At 43.5% G+C, this 18673-nt stretch overlaps 2 protein-coding genes across 8 annotated transcripts in view; both read right to left on the bottom strand.

Annotated features, from left to right (window-relative positions):
* Window positions 1–3818: 3818 nt before the first annotated feature.
* Window positions 3819–4405, bottom strand: LOC118356255 (transcription initiation factor TFIID subunit 12-like). The gene has a single exon (XM_035723909.1). The coding sequence runs from the start codon at window positions 4403–4405 to the stop codon at window positions 3920–3922; it is 486 nt and encodes a 161-aa protein (XP_035579802.1). The 3' UTR covers window positions 3819–3919.
* An 8566-nt stretch (window positions 4406–12971) lies between these two features.
* The window catches only part of SLC41A3 (solute carrier family 41 member 3), a 94421-nt gene continuing 88719 nt past the window's right edge, over window positions 12972–18673 (bottom strand). For 5 of the 7 annotated variants that reach the window (XM_035723263.1, XM_035723261.1, XM_035723266.1 and 2 more), the window contains 2 exons: window positions 15056–15204; window positions 13657–13866 (listed from right to left, as the gene is read on the bottom strand). In XM_035723263.1, coding sequence (XP_035579156.1) covers window positions 13657–13866; window positions 15056–15204 — 359 coding nt within the window. Of the gene's footprint in view, window positions 13867–15055; window positions 15205–18673 lie in introns of all 7 variants that reach the window. The other 2 variants (XM_035723260.1, XM_035723268.1) reach the window with 1 other exon arrangement.

Raw genomic sequence — 18673 nt, 5'->3', positions numbered from 1 at the left:
GGAAAACAGGAATGTACGTTGTCTTTCAGTGGATTTGCTTATTTTGACCCTTTGGTATAAATGGAATAATGCAAGGTGTGATCCTTTGTCCCTGGCTTCTTCACTTAGCATAATGTTTTCAAGGTCCATCGATGTTGCAGCATGAATGGGTTCTTTGTGTCTTTCTTTGGCTGAACAATATTCCGTTGTTATAAATACTGCACAGTTTTTTTTGTTCCTCGGTGGAAGAACATTTGTGTTGGTTTCCCTTTTGGATGATTAAGAATAATGCTGCTAGGGACCTTCATGGATAAGATTTTTGTGGGGCCATATGCTTTCAGTTTTTATAGGTATATACTTAGGAGGGGAGTTGTTGGGTCACATGGTATCTGTGTTATACTATTTGAATTCTTGCAAGACTCTTTCCCAAATGACTTTACTCTTTTCCATTCCTGCCAACAGTGCGTGAGGGTTGTAATTTCTCCACATCCTCGCCAACATTTATCTGTCTTTTGGATGATAAATATTCTGTGGGTATGAAATGTTAGGTCACCCTGATTTGGCTTTGGATTTCCTTCATGACGGACTATTTTTGACTTCTGTTCATGTGCTTCATGGCTCTTTGGATGACTTCCTTGGAGACATGTCGGTTGAGGTCATTGGCTTAATTTTTAATGAGTTGTCTTTTCCTAAGTTGTAATACTTCTTTTGATGTTCTAGATATGTTTCTTATTTGTTATATGAGTTTCAATATTTTCCTCCATTTTATGACTGCTCTTTTCATTTTCCAACACTGTCCCTTGAATCACCAAATGTTTACATTTTAGTTATGGCCCATTAGACCGGTGTGTTTTCATTCTCATTGGTTTCCATGAATTGTTTAAGGTTTTTTTTGATTTCCTGGTTGATCCGAACATTCTTAAGCAGAGTGGTCTTTAGCTCCAAAGATTTTGAATTTCTTCCAAATTTTTTCTTGTGTTTGAGTTCCAGTTTTAAAGCATAGTGGTCTGATCACATGCAGGAAATAATCTCAATCTTTTGCTATTGGTTGAGACCTGATTTGTGTCCCAGTATGTGGTATATTCTGGAGAAAGTTCTGTGTGCGCTTGAGAAGAATGAGTATTCTGTTGTTTTAGGGTGGAATGTTCTGTATATATCTATGAGGTCCATCTGGTTCAGTGTGTCATTCAAAGGTCTTGTTTCTTTGTTGATTTTCTGCTTAGATGATCTGTCTACTGCTGAGAGTGGAGTATTGAGGTCTCCTATAATTAACACATTGTTATCTACATGACTGTATATTTTGGTTAAAAGTTGGCTTATGTAGTTGGCTGCTCCCAATTGTTAGATCTTCTTGTTGGATGGACCCCTTAAGAATGATATAGTGTCCTTCTGTGCCTCTAACTACAGTCTTTAGCTCAAAATCTAAATTTTCTGGTATAAGAATTCCTACCCCAGCTTTCTTTGGAGGTCCATTAGCATGGAAGATGGATCTCCATCCCTTCACTTTCAGTCTTGATGTATCTTTAGGTAAATGAAGCTCTTGTAGACAGCTTATGGATGGGTCCTGTCTTTTTATCCAATCTGCAACCCTGTGCCATTTTATGGGAGCATTTAGGCCATTCACGTTGAGAGTGATTATTGAAAGATATGAATTTATTGTCATCATGCCTGTGAAGTCCTTGTTTCTATAGGTTGTCTCTGTAAATTTCTGTTCTATATCACTCTTGGGTTCTTCCTCCTTTTATAGAACCCCCCCCCCTAATATTTCTTGCAGGACCCACTTAGTGGTCACATATTCTTTCAGTTTCTTCTGTTCCTGGAACCTCTGCATCTCTCCATCCATTCTAAATGACAGCCTTGTGGTTTATCATTCTAAATGACAGCCTTGGCTGCATGTTCTTCTCGTTTAGTACCCTGAATATGTCTTGCCAGGACTTTCTGTCTTGCCAGGTCCCTTTGTGGACAGGTCTGACATTATTTTGATGTTCCTCCCTCTGTACGTAAGGAATCTCTTCCCCCTAACTGCCCTTAAGAGGGTTTCCTTGGTTCTATGATTTGCGAGTTTTACTATTACATGCTGGGACGTTGGTCTGTTTTCCTTGATCTTGGGAGGGGTCCTCTCTGCCTGTAGGCCATGAATGTTTGTTTCATTCCCCAGATTAGGGAATTTCTCAGTTATTCTCTCAAATATAACTTCTAGTCCTCTCTCTCTCTCCACCCCTCAGGGATCCCGATAATTCTGACTTTGGAGTGTTCCATGACATCACTTATTTTTTTAATTCTGTTTTCATGGATTTTGAGCTGATTCTTCCAAGCCTCCTCTTTCTCCTTTTCGATCAATTGGTCTTCTAGATCACTCTTTGTTCTTCTGCCTCATTTACCCTAGCCGTTAGAGTATCTAGATTAGATTGGATCTCATTGATAGCATTTTTAAGTTCTGCCAGTTCTGCTCTCATTTCTTCCTTAGAGACCCCATGTTGCCATTAATCGATTTCTCCATTTCTCTAGCATCTTCATAACTGTTACCCTGAAGTCCCATTTATGACATCTTGGTTATATCTGTATCCATTTGTAAATCTGTGACAGAAGTCACAGTGTCTGAGTTTTTCCTATTTGGGGGGTTTCTCCTTTTAGTCATTCTGTTGAGGGGTGGTTGAGGGAATGTACAGAGTCCAAATTATTGACCAAAACCCAAGCAAGGTGCACCTGTTTTATAGGGACCTTAGGGTTTTCAGCCTCTTGTTCTTCCAGCCTATCTTCTGGGGGAGGGGCCTGCCCCACCATTACTCAGACAACCCTGTTTGGGCAGAGTTGCCTTGCCCCCTGTGGCGGGGGTTGGGCTCAGTGAAAACTGTTTTATTTGGGCTTTTTTTCCCTGGTGGCTTTCCCTGGTGGCTTTTTGCATCTCTTCTGAGAGAGCAGAAATGACCATTTCCAACCCTATGCTTGTCTGTTTTTCAGTGAGCTCTCCAGCCCACTGTCTCAGTTTCTGTCTGTGCTGCTAAAACCACAGAGTCCTGGGTTGTGCGCCTCCCAGCCCTCGCTTCCAGGTCCAGGCATGTCTCTGCCCTTTGTGCTTCTAAAACCGCCAGCTGCCCCCAGTTTGCACACGCAGCCCCACAACTCCAGTTTCAGCCCAGGGGCTGCCCTAAAGTCCTTTCCCCACAGCTACCAGTCTGCGAGTCTGTGCCTGGTTCCCAGCATGGGAGGCTTTAACCATCCAGTGGTGCAGGATCCAAGAGGCTTCCTCTGCCTTCTGTTTATCTTCCGATATCTGCCTGCAGAATCATGGCTCCCTGCTTCCTATCTTGAAATTAACTGCCAGTGATATTCTGTTTGTAGAGATCCAGATATATCTTCTTACATCTCAGACTGATTTCGCTGGTGTTCAGAGTGGTCTGGTAGATATCCATCTCAATTCAGGGGACTGGTTGGAATAGAGTCCCCTACTCTTCCACCATTTTTGCCCCTCCCACTCCAGCTTTATTTAATTCTTTTTTTTCGATTAATAACTTCTTTATTCTGGAAAAGCAAATGAAAGTCACATTCATATAAACACTGACATTACAAAGTACAGGGAAAAGGGGAAGGGAGAAGAAACACAAACCTCTACAAATCCTGCTAATACTGTCTCACCAAACAAGCCCATAATGCTCTGTCCCATATTCAATCACTTATATAATAAACCACAAATAAAATCTTCTCTGGAAGATACATCGTTCCTCTTTGAGATGGCAGGGAAAAGGGACTGGAAGTTGGAGTAGGAGGCTTTATTCTTTTGGCAGATCCTCTCAGTCATTGTAGATATTGCTGCACTGTTAATAAAAAATATATGCTTCTCTGTAAAGCATTAAAAAAAAAATCCAAGGATGAGATGGCTGAGGTCTCAGCTCAAGTATCTCCAAATACATTGTTGTCCATTCCCTGACTTTCCCATGTGTTATTTCTTGGTTGTTTTCCGGATCAGTGCCATTCTCTGTTTGTGGGCCTCTGTGGTGCACGCCTTTTCGTAGGGTCGGATTTCTTCAGAGCCAAATCCTGGGATCCACATGTTCCACTGGCGTTCTAGATGCAGCTGGACATCTTTCACCTCCAGGGTGCTGGACTTGTGATGCTGACCAAACTGACAGGCCGCTGTCACCACACTCTCAATAAAATCATCAGCAATCTGCAGCAGCATCTCCTCCACATCTTCATCCAATTGCTCATTAGGATCCACTTCTCTTATTAAGTCTTGTAATTTTTTCTTGGTCAGTACCTGATTGTTTTCAGGGCTGAGACACCCTCCTGTCCCAGGAGTACCCGGTATCTTTACCACTGTAGTGCTATTGGCCATGGAGCCTTGTGGAGGGGTGCTGGCTGGTTCCGGTTTTATGGATGAGAAATTGGAGAGGTTGATTAGGGCTGAGGGGCCAAAGTGGTTCATAATCTGCCGAGCTTTGGACTTCAGTTCATAGAGCTTATCGAGATCCTGTTTCTTTTTGGAGCTGTGAGGACCAAGGCCAATCAAAGGCAGCAGCGTCTATCTCCCCATGATATGCGGAGACTGCCCCAGTGAAGCGTTCGTCTCAGCAGCCGGTCCAACTGCTTGGCCCTCCCCGAGTACTTCCCCAGCTTTATTTAATTCTTAAATGGGTTTCTGTTACATTCACCAGTGAAATCACACTAACACATCTTGAAAGTAAGCCCTTGGCCTTTGCCATCTCAAAAATCTGTATGTGGCTGAAATGTGGCTCTTGTCCTTCCTTGCTAAAAATTGCCTACTCACAATGGGCTGCTGTCAAGAACTAAACACTGCAAAATGCAAATGTAAATTTACCAAGGAGATTCAAAGGAGTTTAAATCCTGACCAGGTTTCAATTATGGTATATTGATCCAAAAGGTAAGCATTCTTACAACCAACTTCTTGAGGACTTAAGAACCATTTTGGGCTCCATTTTGATGGAGTCTCCCAGATCAGCAAACATTACTGGAGTCAAAAGTGAGGTCTCCAACCCAAAGTGTAGACTGCTGGTCAAAGGTGGGGCACCAACACAGCACGGTCACCTGGGGAAGAGATGACTCTATCTGATCTTCCCTACTGCCCTGGCACAGGCAGGCCCCAACAGGCTGCAGCTGTGCTCCCACCCTGTGGCTCCTGAGTGATGGTGCCCAGAGTAACTGGATGGGTCACCAGAGATTCATGAGAGCCCAAGAAAGGGAGCCAGGGGTGGGGAAGGGAGACAGAAGGACTCCCAGCCCCAGGGCGCCTGGGCAAATGCTGAGGCACTCCGGGCTGGCAGGCCTAGTGCTGGCCAGGTCCCCCATGCGCTGCTGGTGCAATCAACCCTCTCCAGGCTTTCCTGGGACAACCCTTGGGCTTCACCTCAGTGAGAGGCCCTGTGGAACCTTCTGGAGTCTGGCCACCTAGCTTTGGGGAGGTCACGTGGGAGGGGTGGGATGGGCAGCAGGGAAGTGGGTAAGGCAGGGAAGGTCCCAGTGCCCCCCTCCCCACTTCACTGGGACTGCCCTTCATGCCTTTCCCATGCCTTTACCTGACTGGCCTGTGGAAACTTTTGGTGTCTGGCCACTGAACAGGTGAGGGGGGCAGGTGGGCAGGAAGTGGCAGAAAGGAGGAGATGGGGGAAGGGGTTTGCAGGCTGGTTCAGCACTGCAGGGGTCCTTACAATCCTTTTGGTGCAAGCACCTCCCCACCACTCTGCCCTGCAATACAGCAGGCATTCCTGTCCTGTGCATTCTCTGTGTGGCCCCATGGAACATTTTGGTGCCAGGCAACAGAACAGGAGGGTAAGTACGTTGGGCAGGGCAGCATCTGGTGGGAAAGCATGCGTCAGGTGGGCAGGGCTTTTGCCAGAAAGGAGGCCGAGGACAGGGTAAGTGAACTCAACGCATTTGAGGTGCTCTCACTCCCTGGGTGTGAGCGCCCCCTTGTGGCTTCCCCAGGATGGCCAGGGTGTGCCTGTCCTGGGTCTCCCCTGAGTGGCCCCATGCGGCTGCCCCACTAGGAGCAGGTGTTGGAGGGACAACCAATGTGGGACACCATGAAGTCACCCCCACAAGGACACTTGTGATGAGCACTGGGTGTTTTATGTAAGTGATGAATTCACTGAATTCTACTCCAGAAACCACTATTGCACTGTAACTAACTAAAAATGATAAAAAAAAGAGTTCTCATTAATGCCTATCACCCATCTAGCCCATCACCTACCCACCTCCCTCCATCAACCCTCAGTTTTTTCTCTAGCATTAAAAGTCTCATATGGTTTGTTTCCCTCTCTTCCTTTTTAAACCCTTCCCACATGTTCATCTGTTTTCCTTTTTAAATTCCACATATGATGGTTTCACTCATGTGGAACATAAGAAATAACACAGAGGATCATAGGGGAAGGGAGGGAAAATTGAATGGGAAGAAATCAGAGAGGAAGAAAAACCATGACTGACTCTTTTTTTCCACCTTCTTAATTTCTTTTTTTAAATAATTTTTATTGTTATGTTAATCACCATACATTACATCATTAGTTTTTGATGTAGTGTTCCATGATTCATTGTTTGTTCATAACACCCAGTGCTCCATGCAGAATGTGCCCTCTTTAACACCCATCAACAGGCTAACCCATCCCCCCACCGCCCCTCCCCTCTAGAACCCTCAGTTTGTTTTTCAGAGTGTATCGTCTCTAATGGTTCGTCTCCCCCTCCGACTTACTCCCCTTCATTCTTCCCCTCCTGCTATCTTCTTCTTTTTTTTTTCTTAACATATATTGCATTATTTGTTTCAGAGGTACAGATCTGTGATTCAACAGTCTTGTACAATTCACAGTGCTCACCATAGCACATACGCTCCCCAATGTCTGTCACCCAGCCACCCAATCCCTCCGACCCCCCCACAACTCCAGCAACCCTCAGTTTGTTTCCTGAGATTAAGAATTCCTCATATCAGTGAGGTCATATGATACATGTCTTTCTCTGATTGACTTATTTCACTCAAAATAACACCCTCCAGTTCCATCCACGTCGTTGCAAATGGTAAGATCTCATTCCTTTTGATGGCTGCATAATATTCCATTGTGTATATATACCACCTCTTCTTTATCCATTCATCTGTCGATGGACATCGTGGCTCTTTCCACAGTTTGGCTATTGTGGACATTGCTGCTATAAACATCGGGGTGCATGTACCCCTTCGGATCCCTACATTTGTATCTTTGCGGTAAATACCCAGTAGTGCAATTGCTGGATTGTATGGTAGCCATATTTTCAACTGTTTGAGGAACCTCCATACTGCTTACCAGAGTGGTTGCACCAGCTTGCATTCCCACCAACAGTGTAGGAGGGTTCCCCTTTCTCCACATCCCCTCCAACATCTGTCGTTTCCTGCCTTCTTAATTTTAGCCATTCTGACGGGTGTGAGGTGGTATCTCATTGAGGTTTTGATTTGGATTTCCCTGATGACGAGCGATGTTGAGCACTTTTTCATGTGTCTGTTGGCCATTTGGATGTCTTCTTTGGAAAAATGTCTGTTCATATTTTCTGCCCATTTCTTGATTGGATTATTTGTTCTTTGGGTGTTGAGTTTGATAAGTTCTTTATAGATTTTGGATAGTAGCCCTTTATCTGATATGTCATTGGCAAATATTTTCTCCCATTCTGTCGGTTGTCTTTTGGTTTTGTGGACTGTTTCTTTTGCTGTGCAAAAGCTTTTTATCTTTTTTTTAATTTTTTATTTTTATGTTAATCACCATATATTACATCATTAGATAGCCAAACTGTGGAAAGAGCCAAGATGCCCATCGACAGATGAATGGATAAAGAAGGTGTGGTATAGATACACAATGGAATATTATGCAGCCATCAAAAGGAATGAGATCTTGCCATTTGCAACGACGTGGATGGAACTGGAGGGTGTTATGCTGAGTGAAATAAGTCAATCAGAGAAAGACATGGATCACATGACCTCACTGATATGAGGAATTCTTAATCTCAGGAAAGAAACTGAGTGTTACTGCAGTGGTTGGGGGTGGGAGGGATGGGGTGGCTGGGTGATAGACATTGGGGAGGGTATGTGCTATGGTGAGCGCTGTGAATTGTGCAAGACTGTTGAATCACAGATCTGTACTTCTGAAACAAATAACACAACATATTTTAAGAAAAAAGAAAAAGAAGAAGATAACAGGAGAGGAAGAAAAGGGGAGTATGTCAGAGGGGGAGACGAACCATGAGAGATGATGGACTCTGAAAGCCAAACTGAGGGTTCTAGAGGGGAGGGGGTAGGGGGATGGGTTAGCCTGGTGATGGGTATTGAGGAGGGCACGTTCTGCATGGAGCACTGGGTGTTATGAACAAACAATGAATCATGGAACACTGCACCAAAAGCTTTTTATCTTGATGAAGTTCCAATAGTTTATTTTTGCCCTTGCTTCCCTTGCCTTTGGAGATGTTTCTAGGAAGAATTTGCTGTGGCTGAGGTCGAAAAGGTTGCTGCCTTGTTCTTTAGGATTTTGATGGACTCCTGTCTTACATTGAGGCCTTTCAACCATTTTGAGTCTATTTTTGTGTGTGGTGTAAGGAAATGGTCCAGTTTCATTCTTCTGCATGTGGCTGTCAAATTTTCCCAACACCATTTGTTGAAGAAACTGTCTTTCTTCCATGGGACATTCTTTCCTGCTTTGTCGAAGATTAGTCGACCATAGAGTTGAGGGTCCATTTCTGGGCTCTCTATTCTGTTCCATTGATCTCTGTCTGTTTTTATGCCAGACCATACTGTCTTCATGATGACAGCTTTGTAATAGAGCTTGAGGTCCAGAATTGTGATGCCACCAGCTTTGCTTTTCTTTTTCAACATTCCTCTGGCTATTCGGGGTCTTTTCTGGTTTCATACAAATTTTAGGATTTTTTTGTTCCATTTCTTTGAAAAAAGTGGATGGTATTTTAATAGGGATTGCATTGAATGTGTAGATTGCTCTAGGTAGCTTTGACATCTTCACAATATTTGTTCTTCCAATCCATGAGCATGGAACGTTTTTCCATTTCTTTGTGTCTTCCTCAATTTTTTTCATGAGTATTCTATAATGTTCTGAGTACAGATTCTTTGCCTCATTGGTTAGATTTATTCCTAGGTATCTTATGGTTTTGGGTGCAATTGTAAATGGGATCGACTCCTTAATTTCTCTTTCTTCTGTCTTGTTGTTGGTGTATAGGAATGCCACTGATTTCTGTGCATTGATTTTATATCCGGCAACTTGACTGAATTCCTGTATGAGTTCTAGCAGTTTTGGGGTGGAGTCTTTTGGGTTTTCCACATAAAGTATCATATCATCTGCAAAGAGTGAGAGTTTGACTTCTTTGCCAATTTGGATGCCTTTTATTCCTTTTTGTTGTCTGATTGCTGTGGCTAGGACTTCTAATACTATGTTGAGTAGGAGTGGTGAGGGTGGACATCTCTGCTGTGTTCCTGACCTTAGGGGGAAAGTTTTCAGTTTTTCCCCATTGAGAATGCTATTCGCTGTGGGTTTTTCATAGATGGCTTTTATGATACTGTGGTATGTACCCTCTATCCCTACACTCTGAAGAGTTTTGATCAAGAAAGGATGCTGTACTTTGTCAAATGCTTTTTCTGCATCTATTCACAGGATCATATGGTTCTTTCTTTTTTTTATTAATGTGTTGTATCACATTAATTGATTTGCAGATGTTGAACCAACCTTGCAGCCCAGGCATAAATCCCACTTGGTCGTGGTGAATAATCCTTTTAATGTACTGTTGGATCCTATTGGCTGGCGTTTTGGTGAGAATTTTTGCATCCATGTTCATCAGGGATATTGACCTGTAATTTTCCTGTTTGATGGGGTCTTTGTTCGGTTTTGGGATCAAGGTAATGGCCTCATAAAACGAGTTTGGATGCTTTCCTTCCATTTCTATTTTTTGGAACAGTTTCAGAAGAATAGGTATTAATACTTCTTTAAATGGTTGGTAGAATTCCCCTGGGAAGCCATCTGGCCATGGGCTCCTGTTTGTTGGGAGATTTTTGATGACTGCTTCAATTTCCTTAGTGGTTATAGGTCTCTTCAGGTTTTCTATTTCTTCCTGGTTCAGCTTAGGTAGTTGATACATTTCTGGGAATGCATCCATTTCTTCAAGATTATCTAATTTGCTGGCATAGAGTTGCTCATAATATGTTCTTATAATTGTTTGTATTTCTTTGGTGTTGGTTGTGATCTCTCCTCTTTCATTCATGATTTTATTTACTTGGGTCATTTCTCTTTTCTTTTTGATAAGTCTGGCCAGGGGTTTCTCAATCTTGTTAATTCTTTCAAAGAACCAGCTCCTAGTTTCATTGAATCTGTTCTACTGTTTTTTTGGTTTCTAGTTCATTGATTTCTGTTCTGATCTTTATTATTTCTCTTCTCCTGCTGGGTTTAGGCTTTATTTGCTGTTCTTTCTCCAGCTCCTTTAGGTGTAGGGTTAGGTTGTGTATTTGAGAAATTTCTTGTTTCTTGAGAAAGGCTTGTATTGCTATACACTTTCTAGGACTGCCTTTGCTGCATCCAAAGATTTTGAAGAGTTGTGTTTTCATTTTGTTTCCGTGAATTTTTAAAAATTCTTTAATTTCCTGGTTGACCCATTCATTCTTTAGTAGGATGCTCTTTAGCCTCCATGTATTTGAGTTCTTTCTGACTTTCCTCTTGTGATTGAGTTCTAGTTTCAAAGCATTGGACCACTTTCTCTTTCTATAATACACTTCTTTGGTCTCCAAACATGATGCTCTCCTGTTTTGTTTTTTTTTCTCCTTACCTCTCCCATGTCTCTTCTTTGCCTCTGCATTGCAGGATCATACTCCCTTGGTCATTAAATGTTGCGGGAACTCAAGCTTCAGTAGTGGCCCCTCTACTCTGCTCCCCCTTTACCTATGATAAGATCCATCTTTCTGAATGCTCTACCTTCCACCCAAACCTCTTCGCTCATTGCTGATTTACTCCTGCTTATTCTTGAATCTCAGCTTACATGGCACTTCCTGAAGAAAAATCTTTCCTGAGCTCCTGTCTTGGTCAAATCCTTTTACTACTTGCATAGCTTGGGTCTCAGCCAGATTACCACCACTCACCAAAGGATCTTGGGAAAGTGAAGAGACCTCAAAATGGCTGTCTCCTCATCTATAAATGGGGATGATCTATCATACCTATAACATAAGTTTGCTGTGAGGCTATTACACTGAGTTTACACATTTAAAATGCTCAGAACATGGCACAATAAGTGCTCAATAAGTCTTAGCTCTCGTTACATACTTCTACAGCACCATATTCTTCTCTTTTGCAAGATTTATCAGAGCTAAAATTTTAACACTTGTTGGTGTAGTGTTATTTATTTAAGCAATTTTTTGAGTATAGTTGACACACTATTAGTTTCAGGCATACATCATAGGGATTCAACATCTCTTCCCATTATGCTCGCTCACCAATATAGCTGCTCTCTGTCCCCACACAACACTATCATAATATCATTGACTATATTCTCTATGCTGTGCCTTTTATCCCTGTGACTTATTCCATAATTGGAAGACTGTACCTCCCACTCCACTTCACCCATTTTGCCAATCCCCATACCCCACTTCCTTCTGGCAACCATCAGTGTATTTATAGGTCTGATTCTTTTTATTCATTTTTTTTTTTTTAGATTTCACATATGAGTGAAACCACATGGTATTTATCTTTCTCTGTCTGCTTATTTCACTTAGCATAATACCCTCTAGGTCCATCCATGTTGTCACAAACCTATGATGTCTATTATTGACCATCTCCCCTATAGACCCTTGAGAGAGGGATGATGAATGCTTTGCCCACAAGTGCATCCCCAGTACTTAGCCTAGGACTTGGTACCTAGGTGTGCTGGATATTCTCCACTTCCCTCTCCAGAACCACTCTCCACCCTCAACTGGCTCTGAGCCCCAGGGGGGCTGAGACCTCTATATATTTATGGAACCATCCATACATGACACCGCCAGTCATTTAACTTCTGGCTGGGTTTGGCTAATGGGAGACACTAGCAGTTTAAAGGGTAAGCAGAGAATAAGGTTGGGGTATTTATTCCCATGGATCTCTCTCTGTCAGGCCACAGCTGATGGTAGCTGTTTTTTTAAATAGAGATGCCCCTTCGCCCAACCTCAGATAATCCCACTCCCATTCACTCCCCAGTTCAGGGGAGTTTCTGGTGGTAACAGCCCCTTAACTGTGACCAGGCATAGGGTGCTTCACCATTGTTCCCATTCCCCATGTATCTGTAAACTGTCCCTTCTTCAAGCCCTGCCCAATTACACCACTTAGGATGCCACCTCTTTCCTTCTGGGGCACTGATACAAGATGGCCCATGTCCATATGTGCTAAATTAATAAGTAAATACCTGTTTTTACCAGATGAAGATAATAATCCTCAGTCCAAACCATGGCTAAAGTTGTTATGATGAGTTAATAAGGAACAGGAAGTAGCAGGCGCCTGGGTGATTCAGTCAGGTGAGCATCTGACTCTTGATTCAGCTCCGGTCATGATCTTGGGGTCATAGGATTGTGCCCTGTGTTGGTCTCCATGCTCAGCATGGAGTCTGCTTGAGATTCTCTCTCTCCTTCTGCCCTCCCCCAACTCGTGTGTGCTCTCTAAATAAACTTAATAAATTTAAAAAAAATCAGGAAGTAAACATATATTTTAAAAAAGTGAGGGCATTCTGGAGTAGTGGTTCTCAAATGTGAGAGTGTATCAGAACAACATGGAGGGCTTATTAAACCTACATTGCTGAGCTCTAACCCAAGACAGGCTGATTTGGCAGGCCTAGGGGAGGGAGGGTAAACAACTTGTATTTCTAACAAGTTTCCCCATGCTGTTGATGCTTCTATGCTGGAGACCACAGTTTGAGAAACAGACACTAGAGAAACACCAGAGGTTTTTGTTACTTATAGACCCCAAGTCTCATGGTGGCATTAACTATCTTTAAGGACACAAAGGCCAAGTATAATATAATCTATGTTTTATTTTATACTTCTCTGATCATTAAAATCTAAACAGAAGTTTTGCTTAAACATAAAAAGAAAAAAAGAAAAAACATTAACAGGATTAAATACTGGGAACAGATGAAGGGTGTGCAAGGAAGGACTGTCTTGGGAAGGGCTGCACATTTGCAGGCACACTGGCAAAATGGCCCATGAAGCTCAGACCTGGTGAAGACTGTGCTTAAGCCACAGCTCAGTCCTGAGGCTTGGGCACAGAAGGCATCTCATTCCTGCTCCTCCCCAATCCAGGCTGCATGGGCACAGAACAGTGACAGCATATCTCCCAAGTGCACCGGACATGTCTCTTCCTTCAGCGTCTTCAGGCCAGAGTCCCCTGCTCTCCACACACACATGCACACTCATTTGCACTCACCAAGCACATGAGTGTGCACTTATGTCTGGGAACATGCAGTCACATTCATACACAAACAATGCTTCTGATTTCAGGCCTCCCTCACCCTCAGAGGCTCAGGTTCCAACTCCAGAGTCAAGATGTGTGTTAGTGTCCTTAGCAGACTGACAAAGGGCCACTGCAGAGGCAGGGTGTCAACCATCCTTCCTGAGGACCCAGGCAGGGAGAAACTGTATTCTGTACCCTGCTGGTGTGAAGGAAAATTCTACTGAGAAACTGGGGCTGCCTGGGCTCATTAGGGAGGTCCAGATGATGGTTCTGAGAAACCATCCAGCCCTGCATCACTCCTCAATAACCAGGTGATAAGAAAGCAGAGTGTCAGAAGGCCAGTCCCTAGGAGGTCCCCCAACCCTGTGAGATAGGGGATACAGTGGTTGTCTGGATCCAGGGCCTGGTGCCATGTCAGCCGAACCATCACTTCTGCCAGGTACAGAAGAATCGTCACCTGGCACAAGAGCAAGCAGACACAAAAAATAACTAAGTCAGAGAGTCAAGTGTCACTAAGAAACACTAGCAAATTTCAAAGGCAGATACCAAGGTGGACATGTCCACTCCAAGGAGCCCCCTTCCTCTAGCTTTTCTTGGGGTCAGTGCCCAGCTCTGAGCTCATGCAAAGGCAGGAAGTCCACCCTTATCCATACTTGCCTAGCCTCCCTCCCTGTGGTCAGGTCCTACTTGTGGCAAACTGAGGTGCCAGAGAGACCATCTCTGCTACACCAACTCCTCTCACTGTCCTTGAAAACTCAAGACATAGACCTTATTGGGACTTCAATTTGAGTTTGTTGGAAGCCCTTGTATGGGCAGCTTTGGACAGTAAGGCTTTCCTGAAAGTGCCAGTAGTGAGCACAGTCCTGGCTTCATTCCAGGGCTCCTCGGTCCCCTGTCCAGGCTGACTCCAGCCCTTTCCGTGCTCCTGCTCAAGACAGTTTGTCAGAGTGCCCCAACCCACTATTCAGGGTCAGGGACATGCTGCAATTGTAAATGCCCTAACTCAGGGAGATTTGAGCACGTCAGTCCCTAGCTCTAGCACTGCCCTCCTAGAATTGCCCATCAGTGTCCACAGTTATCTCTGCAGACAACCCGGGCCCACGAGGGGCATCAGTCAGCTAGTCTGGGCAGACAGTCTGCTGAGTACTACCCAGAGGCAGGCACCAGCTTAGTCTCTTTCATCATGTCCTTATCACCATCCAGCCCTGACTAAAGTCCCTGCATGCCTTTCAGCAACACTCCAGCAGGGGGATGGTCTCTGCCCACCTTGTCTGTGATGGTTGGTGTGCATGGCACAGTTTATCGGCTGGACCCAGTCATCAACTTGCTTCACAGCAACTTGCTGCAACTTCAGGATGAACCTTTGGTCCTGAGGAGTATGCAGTGTGCTATACGTAGTATGGAGCGTGCCTTGTGGGGGGTGTACCCTATTAAATGTGCAGTGTAGCATGTGCTGTGTGGAATGTGCAGTGTGAAGTGTGCAATACAGAGTGTGGAGTGGCCTGTCTGGATCATGCCCTTGGGCTTGAACAAGTTGACTCTTGTAAGATGGGGGTCCTAGAACAGCCCCCCCCACCAACCAAGACAAATCTTGCCGGCTGACCAACCACTGAATGCTGCTCTGATACTGCTATAGTCATCCTCACCTGGATCAGGCTTGCTAGCAGATAGAACACCACAAAGATCTTACTGTCTGGGACCAAACGGCCTTCCACCAAGTAGATGATGTAGAAGAAAATCAGATGGCCCGGAACCACCAGAAAGAGCAGGACTCGGGCTGATATGGAATTAATTTCTGGAAAAAAGAAAACCAAGGAGATTGTGTGACGTGCTGGGCAGCAGAAGCCACCTTGGCATGTGGCAGTCTCCAGTGAGGCATCCACATTCATTTATCTATTACATGAGTGTTTACTGAGCACCTACTATGTGGCAGGCACGTTCTTGCATATGGGGATATACTCCCGTCCCTTCCCTCATGGAACTGACATTTTAGGGAAGAGAGAGAGAGGGAAAAAGAACAGAATCAGTAGCAGAAACAAACAAGAAAAGTCATTTCAAACTGACCAGTGTGAGGATGAAAATAAACCAGGATAATGTGGTAGAGAACAAAGTGTATATTAGTAGGATGAATACTGGAGACTAGAAGCCCTCAAGAGAAGATGACATCTAGGCTGAGTTATGAATCTGGAGGAGAGGACTCTGGGCAGAGGAAAGGGAACATGCAAAGGGCTTAAGGTGGAAGAGAGCTCTGGCATGTGGGCGAATGAAGGCTCAGCATGTGGAATTAGTAATCCAGGGAAGGGTGGCACACTCATGGGAGGCCTCAGGCAGCCCCTTCCTCACGCTAAGCCCCTGGGACTCATTCGGCACATTCTCTTTTGGCTTCAGTACTCTGAGAATTTGAGACTCTGCAGAAGTGTGACTTCCTTGCCCCAACCACACACACTTAAAAATTGTAACATATGAATGCAACTGACTTCTCAACAGAAATAGAGTATCAATAAAAAGTCTCCATTTGCCTCTGAGTTAATATATTTCATCAAACTAACAAGAAAGAGGAGGAACAATCATACAGCTTAGAAGCTAAAAACACTACCATAAAATAATATGTAGAGAGGCTGAGAACACTCAAGAGCTCCAAAATCTCTTCATGATGAAAAATTAGACAAAGATTCTTTGGAAAAAAAAGTAGAAGCAAAATAAATAATTGCTATTGGTAGCTGGTCCTAAAACTCAAGAAAATCTATAAAAACATTACATAAATAAGAATTCAGTAAAATATTTAGATGCTGCTATAGCATCTGGGTGTCCTTCACCACCCAGATCCATATGTTGTAAATCTAATCCTCAATGTGATGGTATTTGGAGATGATTAGGTCATAAGGGTATAGCACTCATGAATGTCATTAGTGCTTATAACCTTATAAAAGACATCTCGGACACTTCACCCCTTCCACCATGTGAGGACACAGTGAGAAGACAGCTGTCTACAAACTAGGAAGCAGGCCATCACCAGACAAAATTTGCTAGTGCCTTGACCTTGAACTTCCACAAACTACAACTATAAAAAATAAGCTTCTTGTATTTATGAGCCACCCATTCGATACTTCCATTATAGCAGCTGAACTAAGACAGATACAGAAATAATAGAGAAATAGAAATAGATTTTCTTTTTTTAAAAGATTTTATTTATTTATTCATGAGAGAGGGAGAGAGAGAGAGAGACAGAGAGAAGCAGAGGGAGAAGCAGGCTCCCAAGGAGCAGGGAGCCCGATGCAGGACTCGATCCCAGGACCCCAGGATCATGACCTGAGCCGAAGGCAGACGCTTAACCATCTGAGCCACCCAGACACCCCTAGAAATAGATTTTCTATATATAAATGACAAATCAGAAAATTCAATGGTAATTTCTACTTCAAGACAAGATGGCTAGACATATTTCTTCCTATTCCTCTCACTAAATACAACTAAAAACCCTGGACATTATATATAAAACAAACATAAGAAGATTTGAAAAGGTGGAGAGAAAAGGTGGGCTGGCCAGGGACCTGGGGACCCAACAAACACAGAAATGAATTCCCTGAGTTGTTGTTTTGAGGAAGTTTTGCCTCATATATCCCAGACCAGATGCTAGAGAAGTCAGCAATCCAGAAATGTCAATGGGCACAGACCAAAAAAAAAAAAAAAAAAAAAGATTCAACAAAAGCCCACTCTGTCTAGCCAAAAGTCCATAAGAGGGACAGCCTAGCAAAACACAGAACTTTTAGGCAACAACTTCTCTATTTCAGCCAAACATCACAGGAAAAACTGCAGCCCCACTTCCATCCGCAAAGGCCAAGAGGGGAGCCTGGACTTCTGACCAAATCTAGGTGGAATGTGCCACTCACCCCTCTGGTTGAGGTGGGATAGAGAAGGCTGAGTGGAGAGTAAGCAGTACTCTGCCTGGTGGTAATGAGCTCCCCACTCAACCATGTCTGTGAAAGCCATGTGGGCAGCAATAACAAAGCTTTCCTCTCCCTCTCAGCCAGGGTGGTGTCAGAGGAACGTGGACCCCTCCCCAGCCCACCAGCAATGAAGTGCTCCTCTTCCCCCAGTGTATGAACAGAGGTGGTGGGTTTGGTAGGGGTGGGGGGAAACCTGGACTTCTACCCCCACCTGGCAGTAAGGAAGCAAAGCATTCCCTTTCCTTCAGTAGTGCAGTGTCAGAAAAGGTAGCTGAAAGAGACTTAAATGAGATCCAGAGTTTCATAATATATACCCCGAATGCCTGGGATTCAATCTGAAATCGCTTCTTATAAAAGAAAAAAAAATTCATCTTGAAAAGACAACCAACAGACACTAAGAATGAGATGACACAGATGGCAGAATTATCTGAAAGCAATTTTAAGGAATCCATTGTAGAAGTGCTTCAACCAGCAATTACAAATATACTTGAAACAAATAATAAAAATAGAAAGTTTTGGTAAAAAAAAATTAGAAAGTCTCAGAAAAGAAACAGAAGATACAAAGAAGACCCATGTGGAAATTTTAAAACTGAAAAAATACAATAGCCAAAAAAACCCCAAACAACTCAATGCAAGGGATGACTAGCAGAGTGAAGAGGGCAGAGGAAAGAATCCATGAACTTGAAAAAAAAACTATGGAAATTAGCCAATATGAGTAAGAGAGAATAAAATAGGCTGGGGGGAAAACTGAACAGAGACTCTAGGGCTTGTGGGACTGTAACAAAAGATCCACCATCATGTCATCAGAATAGAGGAAGGAAAGGAAAAACACAGTGGGGCTGAAGGTGTATCAAAGAAATCATGGCTTGAAATTTCCTAAATTTGGCAAAAGATAAACCCATGTACTCAAGGAGCTCAGTAAACCCCAAACATGGAAAACCCTCAGAAATCCACACCAATGTGCATCGCAACTCAAAGACTAAAAGGTAAAGAAAAAGTCTTGAAACAAACAAAAGACAAAAAAATAATTCTAATGACAGTAATTTCTCATCAGAAACCAGGGGTTTCAGAAGAAAGTGGCACATTTTTCAAGTGCTGAAAAGAACCATCAACCTTGAATTTTATATCTGGCAAAAATATCCTTCAGGAATGTGCCAGCAAATCTACCCTAAAAGAATGGCTAAAGGTAGCTCTTTTTTTTTTTTTTTTTTATTCATAAGAGACAGAGAGAAAGAGAGGCAGAGGGAGAAGCAGGCTCCCCGCTGAGCAGGGAGCCTGATGCGGGACTGGATCCCAGGACCCTGGGATCATGACCTGAGC

The sequence above is a fragment of the Zalophus californianus genome, chromosome 1 (assembly GCF_009762305.2).
Source record: "Zalophus californianus isolate mZalCal1 chromosome 1, mZalCal1.pri.v2, whole genome shotgun sequence".
NCBI lineage: Eukaryota > Metazoa > Chordata > Mammalia > Carnivora > Otariidae > Zalophus > Zalophus californianus.
This window is presented reverse-complemented; position numbering and strand designations above follow the sequence as displayed.

Bases quoted from the DNA above. Each gene is read 5' to 3' on its own strand.
- LOC118356255 (XM_035723909.1), bottom strand. From the start codon at position 4,405: ATGAACCACTTTGGCCCCTCAGCCCTAATCAACCTCTCCAATTTCTCA.